Genomic DNA, 20,833 nt, shown 5'->3' with positions numbered 1-20,833 from the left:
CATGAGCAGGATGAATCCCTGCCCCTGTTTCTTTTGCCTGGGGAAAGGACACGCGGGCTCCTTTCGCTTTCTCAGCCCACCTGTCTTTTGGAGTTTAGACCTGCAGCTTCGGCAACGGGGTCCGGGATGGGGCCTCCACCGGCCAGCCAGGCACTTGCTTCCTCAACCTCAGCACCAGCAGAGCATGGGTCTTAGCCCCGCCTCTCCGGGTGCGGGGCGGGGCCTGGGCGTGGGGCGGGGCCTGGGCGCAAGCGGGCGGCGGCGACCAAGCGGAGGAGAAAAAACATGGCGGGCGTGGCGGGGTCCGGCACCGGCCAGGGGGCAGCGGGCGGAGATGGAGACGATTCGCTCTACCCGATCGCGGTCTTAATCGACGAGCTCCGCAATGAGGACGTGCAGGTACTGGAGTCGGGCCGGGGAGCGGAGGCGGGCTCGGCCGGGCGCGTGGTAAGGAAGGGGGAAGGCCCGCCCCGGGGCAGGGGAGGCCCGGGGATTGAAAGCTGGGACTCGGAGCAGAAACTTGACAGGGAGGAGGGGAGAGATCCGTGAGGGATTCCGGTGGCTCGACCCGACGGGCCGGGAACCTCTCCAGCACCCTTTGTCCCGGCCCGCTGAGGCTTCGGCCCGGTGTCGCACCGGGTCCGGGGCGGTTGTTGGGGAACCGGCTTCCCTCCTGGGCCCTCCTTCCGGGCGGGGCGGTGGGAACGCTGCGTCCAGCCTTGGGCCGGCGGTCCCTGTAGCTGAGCGAGCGGGAGGAGGGCGGAGCGGGACCGCGAGGGGCTGGAGCGGGCTGCAAGGATGCCTAGGCGCCCAGTGAAGTGCAGCTGAATGACTGCCTTCCGCTGGGCTTGTGGGGTAGAAATTAGGTTGGATGGCTAACTAACCTAGAGGAGGCGGTGTATCAGCTCTGATGGAACTTTTCTTTGAAAAGGCAGGGGTTGTACTCAACCGTTTCACCTGTTTCACCGCTGCCAAAGTTCTCTCTTTTTAAAATTGTCTCACTTTTCTGAATACTGTATTTTCTTTCATTTCTTTAATGGGCCCGTCAACGTGTTTCTCCTAAGAAATCTTCCTTTAGCTAATGAAGGCGTGTTCCACTGTTCTCGAGGTTCCTCATAGAATAAAATCTAAATTAAAGGTTTTCTTCATTCTTACCTGTATGTTATTATCTCACCTGTTTGCAACTGCTGTCTTTTTTTAATTAAATTTTTTTTTAATGATTCATATTTTTAAAAAATTTATTTTATTTATTTTTGGCTGCGTTGGGTCTTCATTGCTGCCCACGGGCTTCGTTGCGGGCTTCTCTTGCTGCGGAGCACGGGCTCTAGGCACGTGGGCTTCAGTAGCGGAGCACGGGCTCTAGGCACGTGGGCTTCAGTAGTTGTGGTTCAAGGGCTCTAGAGTGCAGGCTCAGTAGTTGTGGCGCATGGGCTTAGTTGTTCCGCGGCATGTGGGATCTTCCCCGACTAGGGCTCGAACCCGTGTCCCCTGCATTAGCAGGCAGATTCTTAACCACTGCGCCACCAGGGAAGCATGCAACTACTGTCTTTTGGTCTAAATCACAACTGTTTCTTGACTTCGTTCTTCTTTCTACTTTTTTAAAGCTCCGTCTCAATAGTATTAAGAAATTATCAACAATTGCTCTAGCACTTGGAGTAGAAAGGACACGAACTGAACTGCTGCCTTTCCTTACAGGTAAGTGACTCTGAGGAAAGGCATGGGCATTTCTGTTTTCCAGTGGCTTTCAAAACTTTGACTATTTTTTTCGAATTTGTTACCCACAGTATTAGTAAGTACTAAACTGAGCCTGCTGTTTCCCATGAAGAAACAGGACAGCATATACTGTAATTTTGTGGCCAGACATATTCAGACCTTAACTATTTAGCTAATAGGAAAGTAATTGATATGGGATTATGGATTTCTAATTCATTCTGTAAAACAGATCCACAAAGACTCTTGATTAAGAAGGAGGAAAAGGCTGCTAGGACTGTGATAGACTATCTAGTTACATATTGAGTCTATTCCTAGTTTTGTGTGAGTGTCCAGCTCTGGGCCAGCTATCCTTGTTGATGAGTACTGGGTTGTTGTCTTTTCCAGATACAATTTATGATGAAGATGAGGTACTGTTAACTCTTGCTGAGCAGCTGGGAAATTTCACTGGCCTGGTGGGAGGTCCTGACTTTGCCCACTGTTTGTTGGTGAGTATATTCTACCTACTCTCCTTCTAGAACTTTTGCCGTATAAATGATACCTTGTTTGGTGATAGGCACACTGCAGCATTTTTTTATGCAGATCTTTTTATGGATAGTCACAGTGTTAGCTATTGAGAGGATAAATAACTAGGCCCTTTGGACTCAATTAACCCTTTCTTATTTTTTCTGACTGTGAATTAAAGAACTTCGTCCTCTTTTTTGCCTCTGTAGATTTATTTGTTACTTTAGAGGTTGGGAGAAAAAGGATTTGATGGTTTTTGTTCATGGCTTTTTCCCCCTTACAGTGGAAATCTTAATGCTCATCTAACAATGTTATGGCTTTGGGAATGTTTATTAGTTTTGTCTTTAATTGTAACTTCTGCTTCTGACTTACTTTGCGAATTTGATGAATTCAGTTTAATTTAGTTGACATTTATTGAGAACCTATTATATCAGGCACTGAAGTTACAATGTTAATGTTAAAGAAGAGCATTATGAATGGAATGAGGCCTCTGTCCTTATGTGTCAACAAATAATTACTGTGTGTGTTAGATGGAAAAATCTGAAGCACATAAAAGGCATTCAGGTAATAGAGAAGGGAAAGGGATTAACCCAGGGTGATCAGGGAAGGTCTGTTGGGAGAGAATGTCTGAACTAGGTTTTGAAGGATGACTAGGAATTTGCCAGTTAGACAAGATAGGGCTGAATGCTTCAGGGCTTAAATATTGTCTGTATTATATTGCTGACTCTTGTGACTTCTGTCTTTACCTCTTACCTTTCCATGGAACTCCAGATACAGATATATGTAGAAAGATAGATATAAATATCTATGTTTGTCTTTCTCTATATATCTGCCTATGATTTTTCTACTTGGATGTCAAACAGGCATTTCAAATTTAACATCTAAAACAACTCAATTTTCTCCCCCAAATATGCCTCCTAATTAGTTGCCCCATTGCAGTAAATGGCATCACCGTCTACCCAGTTGCACAAACCAAAACCTAGAAGACATTCTTGAATTCGCTTTCCCTCATTTCCCACATCTAATCCATTAGTAACTCCTATAGATTCTATATCTATTCCAAATCAGTTCACTCTCCTCCATCCCTACTACCACCTAGCTCTTCATTCCTCTAGGCTTTCTAGACGACACGATCTTTCCTCTAGATTACTGCAGTGACTTTCTAACTAGTTCCCTTCCACTCATGCCTCCCGCGTCACCACTACAGTTCACTCTTCACCCAGCGGGTGGATCACTCACTACCTGCCACGGCTCTTAGAAAATCCCAGATTTCTACCTTAGCTTGTACCTTAGTTTACAAAACTTGCCCCTATGAGCTTATCTCATGTGTTCCCTCATAATAACCTCATTCCATTCACAATGGTCTTCTTTCTGTTCTTTGAATAAACCAAGCTTATTGCCTTAAGACTTTTGCCCTAGGTATTCCCTATAATAAAATGTTTCTTTTTGAGCTTCCTGGGGCTGTCTCTTTGTCATTCAGATATCAACTTTAATGCATCTCAGAGAGGCCTTCTCTGACCACTCAACCTGAAATTGCTTCCCCACTCACCCCTTATCACATCATCCTATTCTTTTTTTTTTTTTTGACCGCACCACTTGGCTTGTGGGATCTTAGTTCCCCGACCAGGGATTGAACCCGGGCCCTTGGCAGTGAAAGCGCAGAGTCCTAACCATTGGGCCGCCAGGGAATTCCCCTTAGTCTAGTTCTTTACAGAACATTCAACACCATCTAGTTGTTTTCTTGATTAGTTGTTATCTTCCTCCATTAGAATGTAAACTATATTCAATATCCTGTGATAAACCATAATGGAAAAGAATGTATGTATATGTATAACTGAATCACTTTGCCAATATTAACACAACATTGTACATCAACTATAATTGAATAAAATAAATTTAAACAAATAAAATCAAAAGACCAAAAAAAGAAAAAAAAAAAAGAACGTGAACTCCACTAGAGCAAGGAAATTGTGGCCTTGTTTCTTCTGTATCCTCAGTGCTAGAATATAACAATAATTATCATTTTAAAAGAAAGAGCTTAAGAGGCTTGGAAGCATGGAACCGGTTGGACTGCAGGAGTATACAGTGTTGGTGCTAGAGTTGGAAGAAGTGGTGGTCCGGGGGCATAGGAAAAGGGCATGGAGAGATAGGCAGAGTTCACATCAAGAGACAGGAGCTTGCCTTACCCTGTAGTAGTGATAGAGATTATCCAGTGCTACTGCATGAGAGGAGGTCAGAGATGGCAGTGGACAGATCATGAAAGGCCTTTACAAGTCAGAAAGCAGTATCTTTTCAAAGGGCTTCTGAAATGCCTCTTAGAAAAGCTGAGTACTTTCTACCTCTGAGTATCAAATAATTTTTGAAATGTATTATTGGATAGACACACGTCTCTCCTTTGACTCATAATTGTGTTTCACTCTCCTGGTCAGTTCTACATGTGGGTTTTGTCTTTAACATTTGCACCCCATGGTATATGCCGCATTTGCCCGGACTGAGGGTAAACCCAGAAAGGCAGAGGTTCAGAGAACCCGCCCTCTGTCACTTTCTACTGGGCTGTGTTATATTCACTCACTGATCCTAGCCCAGACCAACCCCTTTGGTCTCTTCTATTTCTAAAGCTGCAGGCAAGGTTTCCTACCATCTCTGCCCTCTTCACTTAATTGTTCTTTTGGAAACTCCCACTCTGTGTGTGGCTCATGGGAAGATTCTGGATGTATTCTGAAAAAAGGATTTTGTACTCAGCCTTTTATAGGTTGGTGTGGAGACAGTGGACACAGGTAGCGTCCACCTCCAGGAATGGTAGAATCATAATCCAAAGGCCGTGGACTCAGTGTCCTGATGAGATGTCCTCATATAATTGTGGTGCCCAGCGTTGGTCATGTTTTTGCACTTACTCTTGAGGAAGTGTACATGATCCTGTCTGAATTTGGCTACAAAGCTTTTATTTATTTATTTATTTGGGCCGCACCGTGCGGCTTGTGGGATCTTAGTTCCCCGACCAGGGATCAAACCCACGCCCCCTGCAGTAGAAGCATGGAGTTTTAACCGCTGGACCCCCAGGGAAGTCCTGCTACATACCTTTTAAATCTAGTGATTCAGCTCACAATAATATTAATATTGTGTCAAGTCTCTTCCACTGTGTCATTTGTAGACACCATCTGGGAATTGCCATCTGGGACGTGAGATCTTGGCTGTCCTACAGAAGTCGTGTCTTCAGGTTGGACACACCATATGTTATCACCATGTGAACTGAAAGTAACCATTTGGTGTGATGTAGCTAACATTCTGGTTACATGTACCACCTCCCTTCAGTCACTTTAAAAGGTGATAATCTGTATCTAACCTGATTCAGTAAGTTTTCTTTCTGGTTTTCCGTTTTGGTCTATTCAGCCTCCTCTGGAAAGTCTGGCGACCGTGGAAGAGACTGTGGTTCGAGACAAGGCTGTGGAGTCCCTGAGGCAGATCTCCCAGGAGCACACTCCTGTGGCCCTGGAGGCTCACTTTGTCCCTCTGGTGAAACGCCTAGCGAGTGGGGATTGGTTCACCTCTCGCACATCTGCATGTGGTTTGTTCAGCGTTTGCTATCCCAGGGCTTCCAATGCTGTCAAAGCAGAAATTAGACAGTAAGATATGGTATTTTTTAGTTATTTGGGGTTATTGGGAGTTCACAGCTGACAAGTTACACAGTACCCTGTTACCAGTGAGTGACTGGTATCAGGGTAGTCGGATTGATGACACCACTTTTTATTGTCTAGTTGAATATACCCGTGGGTTTTCCTTTGTTACTTCTGTGAGTAGAAGTCTAATCCCTGATGTCTGTAAGAGAAAACCTCTGAAATTTCTGTGTGCGTTGGGGGATGCTTAATTAATGGCATTTGACAGGAAATACCTTCATTATTTTATTTGCTGCAGGCACTTCCGTTCCTTGTGCTCAGATGACACACCAATGGTACGACGTGCTGCTGCCTCCAAATTGGGTGAATTTGCAAAAGTTTTGGAATTAGACAGTGTGAAAAGTGAAATTGTTCCACTGTTCATTAATCTAGCTTCCGATGAACAGGTAGGCTAACTCTTAGTAATTCAAGTACTCAGATATGCTCCTCTTAAAATTTTAAGAATTTCTTTGGGTGTTTTGGTTCTCATGGTAGGATCCTTTTTGCAGAATTAATATTTAATTCTGGCCTGGATAAAGTTTCATATGACCCATCTCAGTGTCCTTATAATTCTTTCTTAACCAGACCACAATTTTCTTTTACATTAGCAGCTGTTAAAAGGAAGGGGGTGTCAAAGAGGAAATGGGAGCCATAATTAGAAAGGAAGACCAAAGCCGCATTAAAGGGTAACATACCTTTGGGCACTGCAGGCTGGATTGTCATGGGAGAGTAATGTTTCCTGGAATTTTTGGCTTTCAGATAAACAAGCATAGCATGTATTGGGAAAGCTGTTTGACCCTCTGCATCCTCTATGTGAGTGTATAGGATGACTTCACTTGATAGCAGTTATAAATCCAAGGATCTGGATCTCATTGGTGTAGAAATAGCAATAATCATACACTAGCAAGCACCTAAATAAATCTTTCTCAGCCTGTTTTAAGTGGTTTACATATGGGAAGTAATTCAGTCCTCACAACGGCCCCATTAGGTAGATACCCCATTTCACATAATTGGAACCAGGCACAGGAAATTGAAGTGACTTGCTCAGGGTTGCATAGTTAGCAGTGTTGGAGTGGGGATTTGAGTCTAGGCGGTTTAGCTCCAGAGTTCATGGCCTTCGCTGCTAAGCTGCACTGCCTCTCTGTATGGTGCTTTGGAGGATCAGCCCCCAGAGTTCCTGGACTCCAGAAGAAGAGCCCTTCAGGTTTTGCCTAGTTCCTGCCCTAGAATCACTTTATGTGTACAGGATCAAGAGCAGCAGATACATACCCATGAGTCTTATTTTCAGCTTCTAGATCTAAAGATGGTAAATCTTTTGAAAGAATTTTTTAAATTTATTAAAATAATATATAGAAAACAGCACAAAGTGAATATGCATCTTAATGAATCATTACAAGTTAATGTCATCTTGTAACTTTCATCCATGAAAGGAGATAGAACTTCGACAGCCACTACCCCGGAAGCCCAGCATGGGCTCCCTCCCAAACACAGCCCCGCTCCCCAGTTCCCACTCCTCACTCTCCACCCCCTTAAGACTAACACTTTATCTTGACTTTAATGGTAACCACCTCCTTACTTCTCTTTGCATTTTTATTACTCATCCAGTATAGTTTAAAACAGCACTATCCAACAGAAATACAATGTAAGCTGCTGTTACTTTTAAGTTTTGTAGTAGCCACGTTTTAAAAAGTGAAAAACAGGTGAAATTGATTTTAACGATATATTTTATTTAACCCAGTATATCCAAAATAACTATCATTTAAACATGTGGCACTAGTTACATTTCAGGCACTCAGAAGTAGGTAGTGAGTGGGTAGTGGTGGTCGCATTGGACAGTACAGGTTTAGAATCCTCATTTGAGATTTCGTTGATTACATTTCCAGTGGTATAATTTACCATTTTCTTTTGTCCTGCAAAATTGGTAGTTGAATCTAGAGTGGAGATTTGTGAAAGGGCCAGATAGTAAATATTTTAGGCTTTGTGGACCAGACAGTCTCTGTTGTAACTACAAAGCTCTGCTGTTGTATGTAGCACACTATAATATGTAAACTAATGGGCATGGTGCTGTTCCAGTAAAATTTTATTTACAGACACTTGCTGCTTTTCAGATTTGGCCAGCACTTGCCCCAGCTCTGATCTAAAGGCTTAAGGAGAGTTAGGTTTGATATTTTGGGGGCAAAAAGATCACTTCATAGGTGGAGGTTACTTTTCATCAAGAGATACGTCTAGTTGTGGTATTAGCAGCAGTGGATGCTCAAAAAAATATTGTGCTTAGTTGTAAAATACATGTGTGTATATTCACTCTGACTACTGATAGAATTGCTGCTCCTGCCTTAGTCATTCATTGAGAAAGTATTTATCAAGCACCTTCTACATATCAGGCACTGTTCTAGTGCTGGTTTACAGTGTTAAGCAGGGTGTACAGGGACCATGCTGTCATGGAGTTTACAATTTAATGAAGGAAAACAGATAATAAACAAACAAAACATTGGAGATAAATACTATGAAGAAAATAAAGTTGGGTGACACAGTGGTGGGGAGTGATTGTAGGGCATTCCTCTAGACTGGTTAGTCAGAGAAGGACTGTGAAGAGGTGGCATAAACTGAGACATGAAAGAAAAATGCCAGCCATGCCCTTTCCTAGGGTGTCAGAGCTCCAGGAAAAGAGAATTCCAGGAAGAGAGGACACTTAGTGTAAAGGCCCTGAGGTTAGAACATAGTGGGCGAAAGGGACTCTGATGAGAGACGAGTTTGGAGAAGATAAGCAGGGACCAGATTGTGGGGGACCTTTTAACCAGGGTGTAGGGTTTGGATTTTCTTTTCTAGGTGGAATGAGAATACACCGAGATTTTAAGCAGCGGTGTGATTTGATGTAATCTACATTTTTAAAAGATCATTCTGGCTTCTGGGTGGAAACTAAATTGTAAGGTGGGGTTGAGAGTAGAAACAGCAAGACAAGTTAGGAGACTTTTGTAATAATCCAGGCAGGAGACAGTGGTGAACTATGGTGGTATAGTGAAGATGGAGAGGAACTGGAGATAGTTTTGGAGGTAGTCAGTAGAACTATAATTGAATTGGATGAAGGGAAGAGGAATCAAGATCTCTTTGATTTTTGGCTTGAGCAACTATGTGGATGCTGGTGTCACTGCTGAGATGGAGAAGATTCTGGGAGGAGTAGCAGGTATAGGGAAGAAAATCAGGAGTTCTGGAAGAGAAACAGTTGATTAATTGAACAAATATTGATGGGTATATATTTCCATAGATGATGGTAATCCCTTGATTCATCATAATTTTTGGAATCTGAAAATAGATGTATAGCCACTACCAAGAACCTAGTTCTGCCTTTTTTAGCCTGTTCCTTTAGATAGAGTAGTGAGTATCTTTGGCGTAGGGTAAGTTATTGTTGATCTGTAAACGTGTAGTGTTTTGGAAAGTTGGAGTCGCTGTTATCCCTTGTGTGTTTGCACATGCCTAGATATACACATATAGGAATGTTACATATATAAAATATTTATATATGTATGTATACACACACATACTCTTAAAGTTTTTGTCTTGTTTCTTCTGGGTGCTCAGATGTTTATGTATTTTCAGTTCCTACTAATATATTTATGATTACCAAATCTATAGTCTCAATTCCCTATTTTTCATTGATTTGTCTAATTATATACTTCTACTTGTGCAAAGGACATATAGGTACTACGTTGATACTTGGTGGTTTACATTTGGGAAGCTGAGTTCATTAATCCCATACCTAATTTCTTCTGCTGGGTTTTCTATGCTTGGCTACCTCAAAGTTATTCTGTCCTTGATCATCAACACTTAAACTGAATGTTTTTTTTTTTTAATTACTTTTAAAATATGTTTTCCTATGTATTTTTTTCTAAGTCATTATCTCTTGCCTAAACTCCTATTACTGCCATCCTACAATGAGTATTTTGAAAACTGAGCTTCCTAAGTCATTCCCTTACCCTTATCCCCTATTCTCTTTCTCCGTTCTGATCTGTTGTAAACAACTTGTACAAGCATTGTTTTCATTTTTATCCCTCAGCTTCTTATAGTGAGGATTTAGAGACATCATTAAAATGTTTTCTTTTCTCAATCTTCACATTTTATTTTCATTTTCCTTAATAAAAATCCTGCACTCTAAATAACGTCATTACTTTGCTGTTCGCTCAGAGGACAGTCATTTCTGCCTTTATGGCTTCGACATACCTGCCATTCCAGGCAAAGGGAGCAGCTATTTCAAGACATAAAGACGTGAGCTGCATATAGTGTGGTTGTTTTTTTTTTATTAAATGATACCCACGGCAGTACCACACACCACACGCTGCCGCGTGGCTCTCAGTAAATATTATCTGACTAACGGAAAGGAATTTTGTTCATTAGGATTCAGTGCGCCTCCTAGCTGTGGAAGCTTGTGTCAGTATTGCTCAGTTACTTTCTGAGGATGACCTTGAGGCTTTGGTGATGCCTACACTTCGACAAGCAGCAGAAGATAAATCTTGGCGAGTTCGCTATATGGTAGCTGACAAATTTTCAGAGGTAAAATTGTTGCACTGACATTTTTTGAGTACTAAAGAAAAAAACCAGAAACCCTCAGATTTGCTGTTGTACCAAAAGTTTCTGAATTGGAAGTGCTCATGGCAAAAACATATATAGATCTTCCTGGACTCAGGATGGGGTTATGTCCCGATAAACCCATTGCAAGTTGAAAGTGCATTTAATACCTGCTGGACATCATAGCTTAGCCTCGCCTACTTTAAATGTGCTCAGAACACTTACATTAGCCTACAGTTAGGCACAATCATCTAACACAAAACCTATTTTATAATAAAGTGTTGAATATCTCATGTAATTTATTCAATGCTGTACTAAAAGTGAAAAACAGAATGGTTTTACATGTATCGGTTGTTTCCCCTCGTGATTACATGGCTGACCGGGAGCTGGGGCTTCCTCCCTTTGCCCAGCATCACGGGAGGATTGTACTGCATATCGCTAGCCTGGGAAAAGATCAAAATTCAAAATCTGAAGTTTAGTTTCTGCTGAACGTGTATTGCTTTCACACCATCCTAAAGTTGAAAAATCTTAAGTCAAACGATCATAAGTTGGGGACTGTCTGTACTTGAAGATTGCTCTGTTTCGTGTGTTCATGTTATTTATTTTGTTTAGAATACATTAAAACCTGTACAAATTCTTTCATAGCTCCAGAAAGCTGTGGGTCCCAAAATCACCCTAAATGACCTCATCCCCGCCTTTCAGAACCTACTCAAAGACTGTGAAGCTGAAGTCCGAGCAGCTGCTGCCCACAAAGTAAAAGGTTAAGGCATCAGTTTATGTTGTAGTTTATGTCATTCACTTTGGTGCATTTTTTATGTCAGTGAATTTTGTATTTTTTTTGTTCTAGATTATGTTTTCAAATAAATTTTAATGTGTTGAAATGTTACATTGTCACATAAAGCTACTCCCTTTATATTTAAAACCAAACAGCTGTGTTACCCTGTTTCTGTTTTTAGGAAAAAAAAAAAAAAGGCATTTCCAGGTTGGATTGGTGTGGTACACAGTGGCATACAGATTGACCAAAAAGTGCATTTAAAATAAGCCAGTTTTCCTCCTTGGAGCTTACTTGCTTAAACATATGATTTGATTTAACTTGAAACTGTTGATAAAACTGGTTAAATTTCTTCATTTGGCTCCTTGTAATGGCTCTATGTAAGCATTTTTTTGTTTTTTTTCTATTTACCTCTTTTAGAACTTTGTGAGAACTTGCCCATGGAAGGTAGAGAGACCATAATTATGAATCAAATTCTGCCCTATATAAAGGTAAACCTAACTTTAGTTTATTTTTTGTTTCACTTTGCCCTATATGAAGGTAAACCTTACCTCAGTTTTTGTTTGTATCAATATTACCTTAAAGCTCTTTGAGTTTAAACGTGGACCAGGGATGAATGGGACAGATATGTTAACATGTGACATTGTTATTTATTACTTATTAGTGCTTTATAAGTATAAAGTGCTCTTTGGTGCATAGGTTTATATTATTTGACAGATGGTCTAGGAAACTTTATCAACTAATCAATACTGAAATAGTGCTGTCTTTTAAAATTCCTTGTGAAATGGTATGGAAGTTTCTGTTGTCTTGCAAAAAAAAGAAAGCCTTTTAATTTTGATTTTGTTTTAGGAATTAGTATCTGATACAAATCAACATGTCAAGTCGGCTCTAGCTTCTGTAATTATGGGATTGTCTACAATTTTGGGCAAAGGGAATACCATTGAACATCTTCTACCTCTTTTTTTAGCTCAGTTAAAGGATGAGGTAAGTCTGGCTATAAATTTTGTTGTCCTTTGATAGTCAGTGATTTGGTTTGGTTTTTGTTTGGGGTCTCACTGAGATAGAACCCAAAAAAGTAACTTATTCTAAACCATTGACAATGTTTGGGCATGGGGTTATAAGTTCCCCAGAAAATGGGCCATTTGATACAGACTTAAAAATGTCTTTCCATCTTCTCTGCCTAATTCCTGCTTATATTCGCTGCTTTTTTTTCTCTTTAAACTTAATGGATCTTTGTTTGATAAGTTTCTTTCATTTAAATCTAGATATAATAATATCAAAATTATAACGTTAGCTAATATTTATTAACACCATGTGCCAGGCATGATCATAAATGTTTTGCATGTATTATTATTACATGTAATTCTCACAACAGTCTTATGAGGGTGGGTCTTATTATTATTCCCATTTTACAGATGAAGAAGGTGAAGCACGGAGGTAAAATAACTTACCCAGGGTCTCAGCAGTGGTAGATCTGGGATTTGAATGCATGTAATTTGATTTCGTAGCCTATGCCCTTTACCTTTCTATAGATTTTTCATTGAAAGTTCTGGTTAAGATCAGTTAAATTATGTGCTTTTGAATTATTTGTGTACTCAGTATTAAGTATTTCTTCCAAGACAATACTTTTTTCACCCGAGTCATACTTTCTTATTTTAAAATTTATTTACTCATTGTGGTGGTAGGAGAATGTTAGGCAGAGAACTTGATCTTTACATGTGGTCTTTTGGGGCTTGTGTACTTGCAGTGTCCTGAAGTGCGTTTGAACATCATCTCCAATTTGGACTGTGTAAATGAAGTGATTGGAATCCGGCAGCTCTCTCAATCACTCCTTCCTGCCATAGTGGAGCTGGCTGAAGATGCCAAATGGAGGGTCCGGCTGGCCATCATTGAGTATATGCCGCTGCTGGCAGGCCAGCTGGTGAGTATGGGTGCTGTGTGAACTGAAGGATAGCATCAGACAGTGGAGCAGATTCACCATGGCAAGTAGGAGGCCCAGATAGCTCCTATGGTTATGTTCATTTAGACGCATGAACGTATGGTCTCTCTTAGTTGCCTGTAGAGTGGTTTGCATTTTCATCAGTGCATTAACTTCTTTTTTTTTTTTTTAACTTTATGTATCCTTTCTTTTTTTTAAATTTAATTTTATTTATTTATTATTTTTGGCTGCATTGGGTCTTTGTTGCTGCGTGCGGGCTTTCTCTAGTTGCGGCGAGCGGGGGCTACTCTTCGTTGCGGTGCGCGGGCTTCTCATGGCAGTGGCTTCTCTTGTTGTGGAGCACAGGCTCTAGGCGCGTGGGCTTCGGTAGTTGTGGCATGTGGGCTCAGTAGTTGTGGCTCGCAGACTCTAGAGTGCAGGCTCAGTAGTTGTGGCGCACGAGCTTAGCTGCTCTGTGGCATGTGGGATCTTCCCCGACCAGGGCTGGAACCCGTGTCCCCTGCATTGGCAGGTGGATTCCCAACCACTGCGCCACCAGGGAAGCCCTGCATTAACTTTTAATAGAAAGGTATTATAGAAACACATTTCACCTCCCCACTATCTGAAAGCAAAGCCATAGAAGAATATAATTAATTTCTTGGTATATGTCACATAGATTTTGTGCTACTAAATGTCTCTGTGATTTAAGGAATATTTATCTCAGAAGAAAGGGAAGTATGGTTTTGAGATAAATCAGTTTTGACTTTTGCTCAGGAAAGCTTCCCTGTTTGCCTATATTCTGAGCAAAATGTCTCTGGTTACCACTTTTCCTACATTCTGGTTAAAGGGAGTGAGGACTCTCCATATAAAAAAGGGGTGTTGAAGTTTGTAATGCTAGTATTTTGGCCCAAGTCCACATTATCACATTACTGTTTGAGATTCATGGATAGTTGTACTGATCTCAAATTAATTAAAATTTCAGTGCTGGGTTTTATAGCCACATCCTTTCCTTTCTTTTTTAGTAGATAGCCTCGTCAGTTCTAAATTTGATGTGCCCTCACCATGTTGGTTGCACTTACTATAGTATATTATAACTGTCTGTTAAAATCTAGTTGAGGAGATAGACAACTGATCTCTTTTAGGGCAGGGACTGTGTTCAGTGTTTTATTTCCAGTGCTTACCATAGTGCCTGGCATTAATCAGGCACTTAACATTTGTTGATTGTTGAGAAAATGAATACCTGAAAATTTTTTGAGAAAGCTCGTAATATGTCAGTTTATAGCCAACATTACTGCAGTTTGTTTCCCCTCTTTCAACCCCACTTCTGTTCCTTTCATATCATAGCATATGGGATTTATTTTTTCTTTTCTTGGGTCACTGAATTTGTATTGTTGTTTTGGTATACTTAGTTTATGAAATGTGTCATGTGTCTTGTGTCTTGTGCATGTGTGTAACGTCATGTGTTTTATAAAATGTGAAGTGTCCCATTCTTCATGATGGATGCCAAAGATGATCATATACAGGTTTCCCCCACTGTTTGAAAGTGGAGCATTCCTAAGAAAGCTTTTGTAAGCTGAAATGGCGTAAAGCGAAGAAGCAGTTACCTTAGGACACATCTTGCTAGCAGATACAGGAAGCGAGTCAAGATGAAGCGCAGATGCTCACAGGCACAGTTCAAAGCAATGGCGGCCTGAGGCTGAGAAGCTGGGTGCAGTTCTAGGGGGAGGAGCCGGGCGGGGCCGCTCTTGCTGCTGTGGTGCACGCTCCTGTCGAAGGGCTTGTTGACTCACTGCAAAACAAATGCTGAACGCTGTTTTCACCTTTTTTTGTTAAAAAAATCCCCTTCAGATTTCTTTTGGTTAGTGAAGACACGTATTGTTTTACAGCTCTTTTGTAAAAGTGAAGTGATGTAAAGTGAACTTTCGAAAAGTGGAGGATACCTGTGTAGCTGATGGGGTCAGGCAGAGTCACCCTGTCAGTTGTTTTCCCTCAGCCATTCCCAAGTACTGAGAGTCATCTTCTCTTCTTCACTGGTGACTGTCATGAATCACCTCTCCAGAGTCGAAAGCAGCAGTGCTTAATTAACTGGTTTGCTAAAGATTGAAATAACTGTCCAGAAGGGAGGGTGAATTTTAGTACCATTTCTTTAACCTCTGTCCCTCCCAGACCTGGGAAGCCTGCAAAGGTTGGTAGCTCTCCGGAGGAGTACGGAAACAGGCACCTGGTGACTTTGGCTGCCTCATGCTTGTCTAGCAGAGGTGACATGCATCAGTCAGAAACATTTTGTTATACAACTTCAACTTCTTGTTATTATTATATATTTTATCCTTTAAAAAAAAATCCATAAAGACTTTTTATTTCAGGTAGTCGATTTATAAAATTCTTTCAAGACTTTATGTATGGCCTGGCTTATGGACCATGGTGAGTGAATGTAAGGGTAAACCACAAGAATCAGGAAATAAACGTTAATTAAGGCTCAAGAAAAATCCATGATCTGAAACGAAAAATAAGTCTTTGAGAGCGGACATGGTAATAATCTAAGGGTGTGCTAAAATAAAGCCTGTTCATAATCTATTATTATGAAGCCATTTTATCATACATTCAAAGCACTTTTATTACATTTCTTTATTGAAAATACATAATCACTGGTCAGAAACTTCTTAGGATCCAAAGAAGCGAAAGACTGTGAACGCGTAGACCTCAAGAGGAAGGTGCTGGGAAAGCATCGTTCACAGCGATCGCCCACATGATGTGAAGTCCCACGGTGCTGGGTCTGTGTAAATCAGCTTGAGGAGCTTGTCTGCAGCCTGTGCTGGTGTGGCCACCGTTGAGGGGGAGAGCAGTGGTGGAGAGAAGTAGGATGGTTCCACTGTGACTGTGCTGGGACCACTTCACTGTACTCTTGTGCCTGCTTTATCCTCTCTCTGCTTTCTCCCATGGATCCCAGAGTACTCTCTTTAGCTGGAGATGAGTCTGTCTCTTGATGTCAGGTTCTTTATCCTTAAGGATTTATTATGATATTAACCAAAAGGGGGAAAATTTGAGAATTATTAATATTACTGACTGGTATTTTCCTGGTAATTCGTTTTTACAAATATTCTAGGGATTGTTTGGCAGACTGTGCATGCTGCATTCTTCCTACTCGTCTGCAGTGTTGTATCTGGCTCCAGGCCACTCTATTCTCTCCCACTCAGCAGTGCCTGGGCCATCTCACTTCTGCTCTTCTTTATGACTTCTATCCAATAAAAATAGGTTTACAGTTTGTAAATCAAATCTCATGGTATTCTTTTTCTGGCTGGTCCATGAATTCAGCTTATTTGGAAATAAGTCGTCTTTTTTTTTTAGCTTTCAGGTCACATTGGTGTAATATAAATAGTACATCTTGATTTCTAAACTTTGGAGACGTTTATTAATGGAATCTTCTGTATCCATAGGGTGTGGAATTCTTTGATGAGAAGCTGAATTCTTTATGTATGGCCTGGCTTGTGGACCATGGTAAGTAAATAAGTTAATGGAAGGCCCATGTTTTTGCATATATCCCATTTTGTTCATATATTTCCTTTCTAGAAAGGAATCCTAATCTGACCATATTTTGTTTTACCAGTATGGGGATGAAGACAGGCTTTCATTAAAATCCAGTTAGCTTTTTCTGAGCACAAGTTTGACATTTCTATTTTCTACCAGTTTTTTTCTATCTTAAATTTTATTTTCTTCATTGAAAAATCTCTTTGCCCTATTTCTCACTCATTCTATTACATTATTTTCAGACTGTCTCTTTTATACGTATATTCATTCCTTTCTTATCTCAAGGTCTTCTACTCGGCCATGCCATCTTCGTGTCTTCAGCCACTGTAGACTGGGTCGGACAGGGATTGGAATCAGAAGAAAGGCCTAGGGGGAGAAATGGCTACTTGTCTTCTTTGAGGTGACATAGAGAAGGAGGCATACAGTGGTGCAATAAAGGTGTCTAGGAGTGGAAGATGTCAACTGTGGCCTAGGATAGAGAGGTCCCAGATTTCTGGTTGCGTGAAAGGCATGCTTACTTCCTGTACCCTGGGTGCTGCTGCTGCCATGATACTAAGAGAGGGAGAGCTGAGAACTCAGGGCAGGGTCAGATAGGACAGCATTTAGAAAATAGATTTTTTTAGTATTTTATCTTTTCTTTGCATTTATAGCATAATTCATTTCAACAGTCACAGAATCTTTTTCCTCTAGTGCCACATACTGTGTTACAAATAAAAGCTGGAACTGCTGCTTATCAAAATATACAAGGCAATTCATGTTTTATATAAAGCCACTTCATGTTAACTTGTTAGTGGTTGACTTTTTGACCAGGTCTCAGGTCTGGGTATCTCCTCTTGTCTGCTGGGCAGCAATGGGTAGGAGGGGTTCCCTCTGTACCAGTGAGGTCCAGTGCCAGCCCCATGTCTAGACCTGGCAGCTTTGGTGTGGTCTGAGATCTGTTCAGATGAGGGCCCTGAGGACTTACAATGTCCTGTGAGCTTTGGTTCCATATTTTGGTGGATAAGATGGGTATCCTGCTTCAGTTCCACAGCTTCTTATATATACTTTATGTACTGAACGTACCTCTGTGGGTGCTTATGGGTGACTCTTCAGGAGGAGTGGGGATGTTGTGTCTGCTTGTACATGTAGGTGGTTTTGCTGAGGGCATAGTTGTATCATATGGGAGATCATATGGTTAAGGAAGTGAAGAGGAGGGGTGTGGAAAAAATGTGCAAATCTCATAAAGGCGTATATATGTAGATAATTTCATTGTTTTCAAACTAGATTGTGAAGATTTTATTTCTATTTTTCTTGTCCTCTAAAGTTGCCTTTTTATGGCTTAATTCTTTTTCTTCTTAAATGAAACTGAGGTTTGGCAAATCATAGGAAAGGCAGTCTTCTCTTTTTAGAAATAAAATGTTTATATTATTTCTGATAAATATTTAATGTTAGTGAGTCCCAGAAGATCAGTCCATACTTTCTTTGAAAGTTAGTATTCTAGATTTCTTTTGAGGAACTTTTAAAATCCTCCTGTTCCGCGAAGAATTGAATTCCTGACACCTTTTCCTTTTCCATGTAGGATTGTTCTGTCAATGCAGGTTAATTAATACTTCCTCTTTTCTCTGATTTTTGTTTTCCAATTTGGGAGCAACAGAGACCCTTGTATCTTTTTCTGCAGCAGTATACTTAAGTGGGCATTGCAACTTTGAACCAATGAAATTCTTTGAACCAATGAAATGTCAGCTCTGAAACTGTTCTATACTTAATCACATGGGGTTTTGTTTTCACATTTTAGATAACTGCCATGTAGTGATCAATGATCAATTAAATTTTTGGAAACTTTTTTCTGCTTATTAAACTACTAAAAGGATATTGTGAAAGATCCAGAGAACTATAAGGAAGAAAGCATCATTTCTCTTCCCACGGTTGAGTGGACGAGAGGGAGGAATTTAGAAGAAGAATTTATTTTTTATAGGAGGAAGGGAAAAGTACCAAAGTTAGTGAGCATATAGAGTGTGTTAGAAATTCAGAGGAACGTTGCAAGTCAGCCAGACCTTGAGGGGAGAGGGAAGAAGAGGGAGGGAGAGAGACAAAACAAGCAGAGAGGAGAGGCAGAACCGTGGAATGGTTTGCATTCTTTTCACAGCAAAATTGAGAGAAGCCAAGAGCATAGTAGGCATCTGGCCAAGTAGAGTTGAGTGCAGTTAAGGTCTGGGTCAAGGCCGAGCGCTCTGTCTCTGGTTACTCTGGCAGTGAGATCCCTTCCCTGTGGTAATGGCATTAGGATGAGAAAAATCTGAAGCAAATAAAAAAAACAATGAGAGGAGAAGACACAGATGGGAAGAGGTTGGTGGCGGGGGGATGGTGTGCTCAAGACAAAGAGTGTGAGTGTGAAGGGAGGGAATTTGTGTTAGGGGCAGAACAGTTCACTTGAGCTGCTCCTTAGCGAGTGCTTCTAGATATTCCTGGCAGGTTGCTGCTCCCACAGGCTTTGGTCAGGTTGCATGTTGGTAATAAATTATATAGTTCCTTGGCTAAGCTGTCTTGCCTGTTCTCATCAGTGGCATTGCCTAAAAGGATCTATGGACTGGGAAGAGCTGGGTATTTCCTGTCCGAAAGCCTTGTAGAAATTGTCCAGGATCAGAGCTGTGGCTTGGATAGCTATCGAGCCACAGCGGTCAATCACCCAGGAGGGTTGGGCCCATCTGGAGAGAGAAGTAGAATAAGGAGTCAGTACCCACCGCTCTAGATTTGTTATCCAAGCCCAAATTTTGAGTCGTAACGGACACGTAAAATGAAGCATTGCCACACCGGTCTTTGTTGAGTGCTGTATGTAGCAACTAGTTGAGAAGATCGTAGCTCAGGCCTTTATTATCTAGATTTATGACGTCTTTGCTAAATGACCTCATAGGGAATTATGAGGTTAAAGCAGGCACATATATTCATAGAAGACATTTGACATGTTGTCTCAACAAACATTTTTAAGGGAAAAAGAGGCAAGTCAGTCTTCAGTGTTCATTTGCTGTTGTACAGATGACAACAGAGGCCTCTAAATAACCTCCTTTCTGTCATTCTCTCAGCTGTTCTTGCTGCTGCTGGAATAATCTTGCTAAAATACCACATTGGTCATAGGGTCACAACTTTGCTTTAAAAACCCATCATTGGTTTTCTTACAAAGTCTAAATTTAGCTTTCATGATGCTCTGTGCTCTGGCTCCACCCTAACTGTTCAACCTTACAGTCTCCAGATTCCAGTTTTTTCCTTTGTGCCCTGGGTAAATTTTTTTGGCCTTTCCAGGAATTCCTCCCCTCTTCTCTCCATTTACACAAATCCTCCCTAATCTTTAAGGCCCAGTGCAAGGCCTCTCTTTCCCGAAGCCTTCCCAGATCTCCCTGTTCTCTGTCCTCTCAACTCCTACAGCCCTCAGGGTCTTTAGTGTACAATTTCATGCTTCATTATAATCAGTCTTAGATCACATGACTTCTTGGAATGCATTAGCTTTCATTTTTCTGCTAAAGTGTGTGATCTTGGAGGGCAGTATCTTATGCATTCTTTCTGTAACACATAGCACATAGTTGGCACTCATATTTGCTAATTAATTAATGATGTGTACAATGAGCTCCTTACCTCCCTTTTCCTTGGACATTCTATACATTTTGAAACTGTACTAAGACCAAATCAGCACACTAGGAGTCACGGCTGAGCATGCTTGCCATTGCAGTCTGACTAAATTGGAGTGTTTACAGAGTTTTATTTTTGGTCCACCTTTGATGATGATGTAAGTAGAAGTAAACTAGGTTATGCTCACGATGTGAGCAGCACGACAGTGTGTTCTTCACGTCTTCTGCAGTGTATGCCATCCGTGAAGCTGCCACCAACAACCTCATGAAACTAGTTCAGAAGTTTGGTAAAGAGTGGGCCCAAAATACCATCGTTCCCAAAGTGTTAGTAATGGCAAATGACCCTAATTACCTGCACAGAATGACCACTCTATTCTGCATTAATGTAAGTACTACATAGCTGTTACTGCTAAGCTCAGATGTTAAACCAGTTGTTCAGTACTGTATTATGAATTCTGAATATGTTGCCTTCTATTTGGACTATATTTCTTATACTGATTAATTTGGACAGTTAGGAGATGAGAGAAAAATGTCAACTTTTCAATTTGTGTTAAAATCTGTAGTCAAGTCAGTTGTGAATTCTGGTCTAATT

At 41.1% G+C, this 20,833-nt stretch overlaps 1 protein-coding gene across 1 annotated transcript in view; it reads left to right on the top strand.

Annotated features, from left to right (window-relative positions):
• Window positions 1-233: 233 nt before the first annotated feature.
• Window positions 234-20,833, top strand: part of PPP2R1B (protein phosphatase 2 scaffold subunit Abeta) — a 35,907-nt gene continuing 15,307 nt past the window's right edge. The window contains 12 exon segments of the mRNA XM_082476941.1: window positions 234-399; window positions 1,605-1,695; window positions 2,098-2,198; window positions 5,605-5,837; window positions 6,127-6,274; window positions 10,257-10,412; window positions 11,073-11,187; window positions 11,620-11,690; window positions 12,049-12,183; window positions 12,947-13,120; window positions 16,552-16,612; window positions 20,472-20,626. Of these exon segments, the coding sequence (XP_082333067.1) occupies window positions 286-399; window positions 1,605-1,695; window positions 2,098-2,198; window positions 5,605-5,837; window positions 6,127-6,274; window positions 10,257-10,412; window positions 11,073-11,187; window positions 11,620-11,690; window positions 12,049-12,183; window positions 12,947-13,120; window positions 16,552-16,612; window positions 20,472-20,626 (1,554 nt within the window). The 5' untranslated portion in view covers window positions 234-285.

Source organism: Balaenoptera physalus (assembly GCF_965194825.1).
Source record: "Balaenoptera physalus genome assembly, chromosome: 10".
NCBI classification, from domain to species: Eukaryota; Metazoa; Chordata; class Mammalia; order Artiodactyla; family Balaenopteridae; genus Balaenoptera; species Balaenoptera physalus.
Note: the sequence above shows the minus strand (reverse complement) of the source record. Positions and strands in the feature narration are given on the sequence as shown.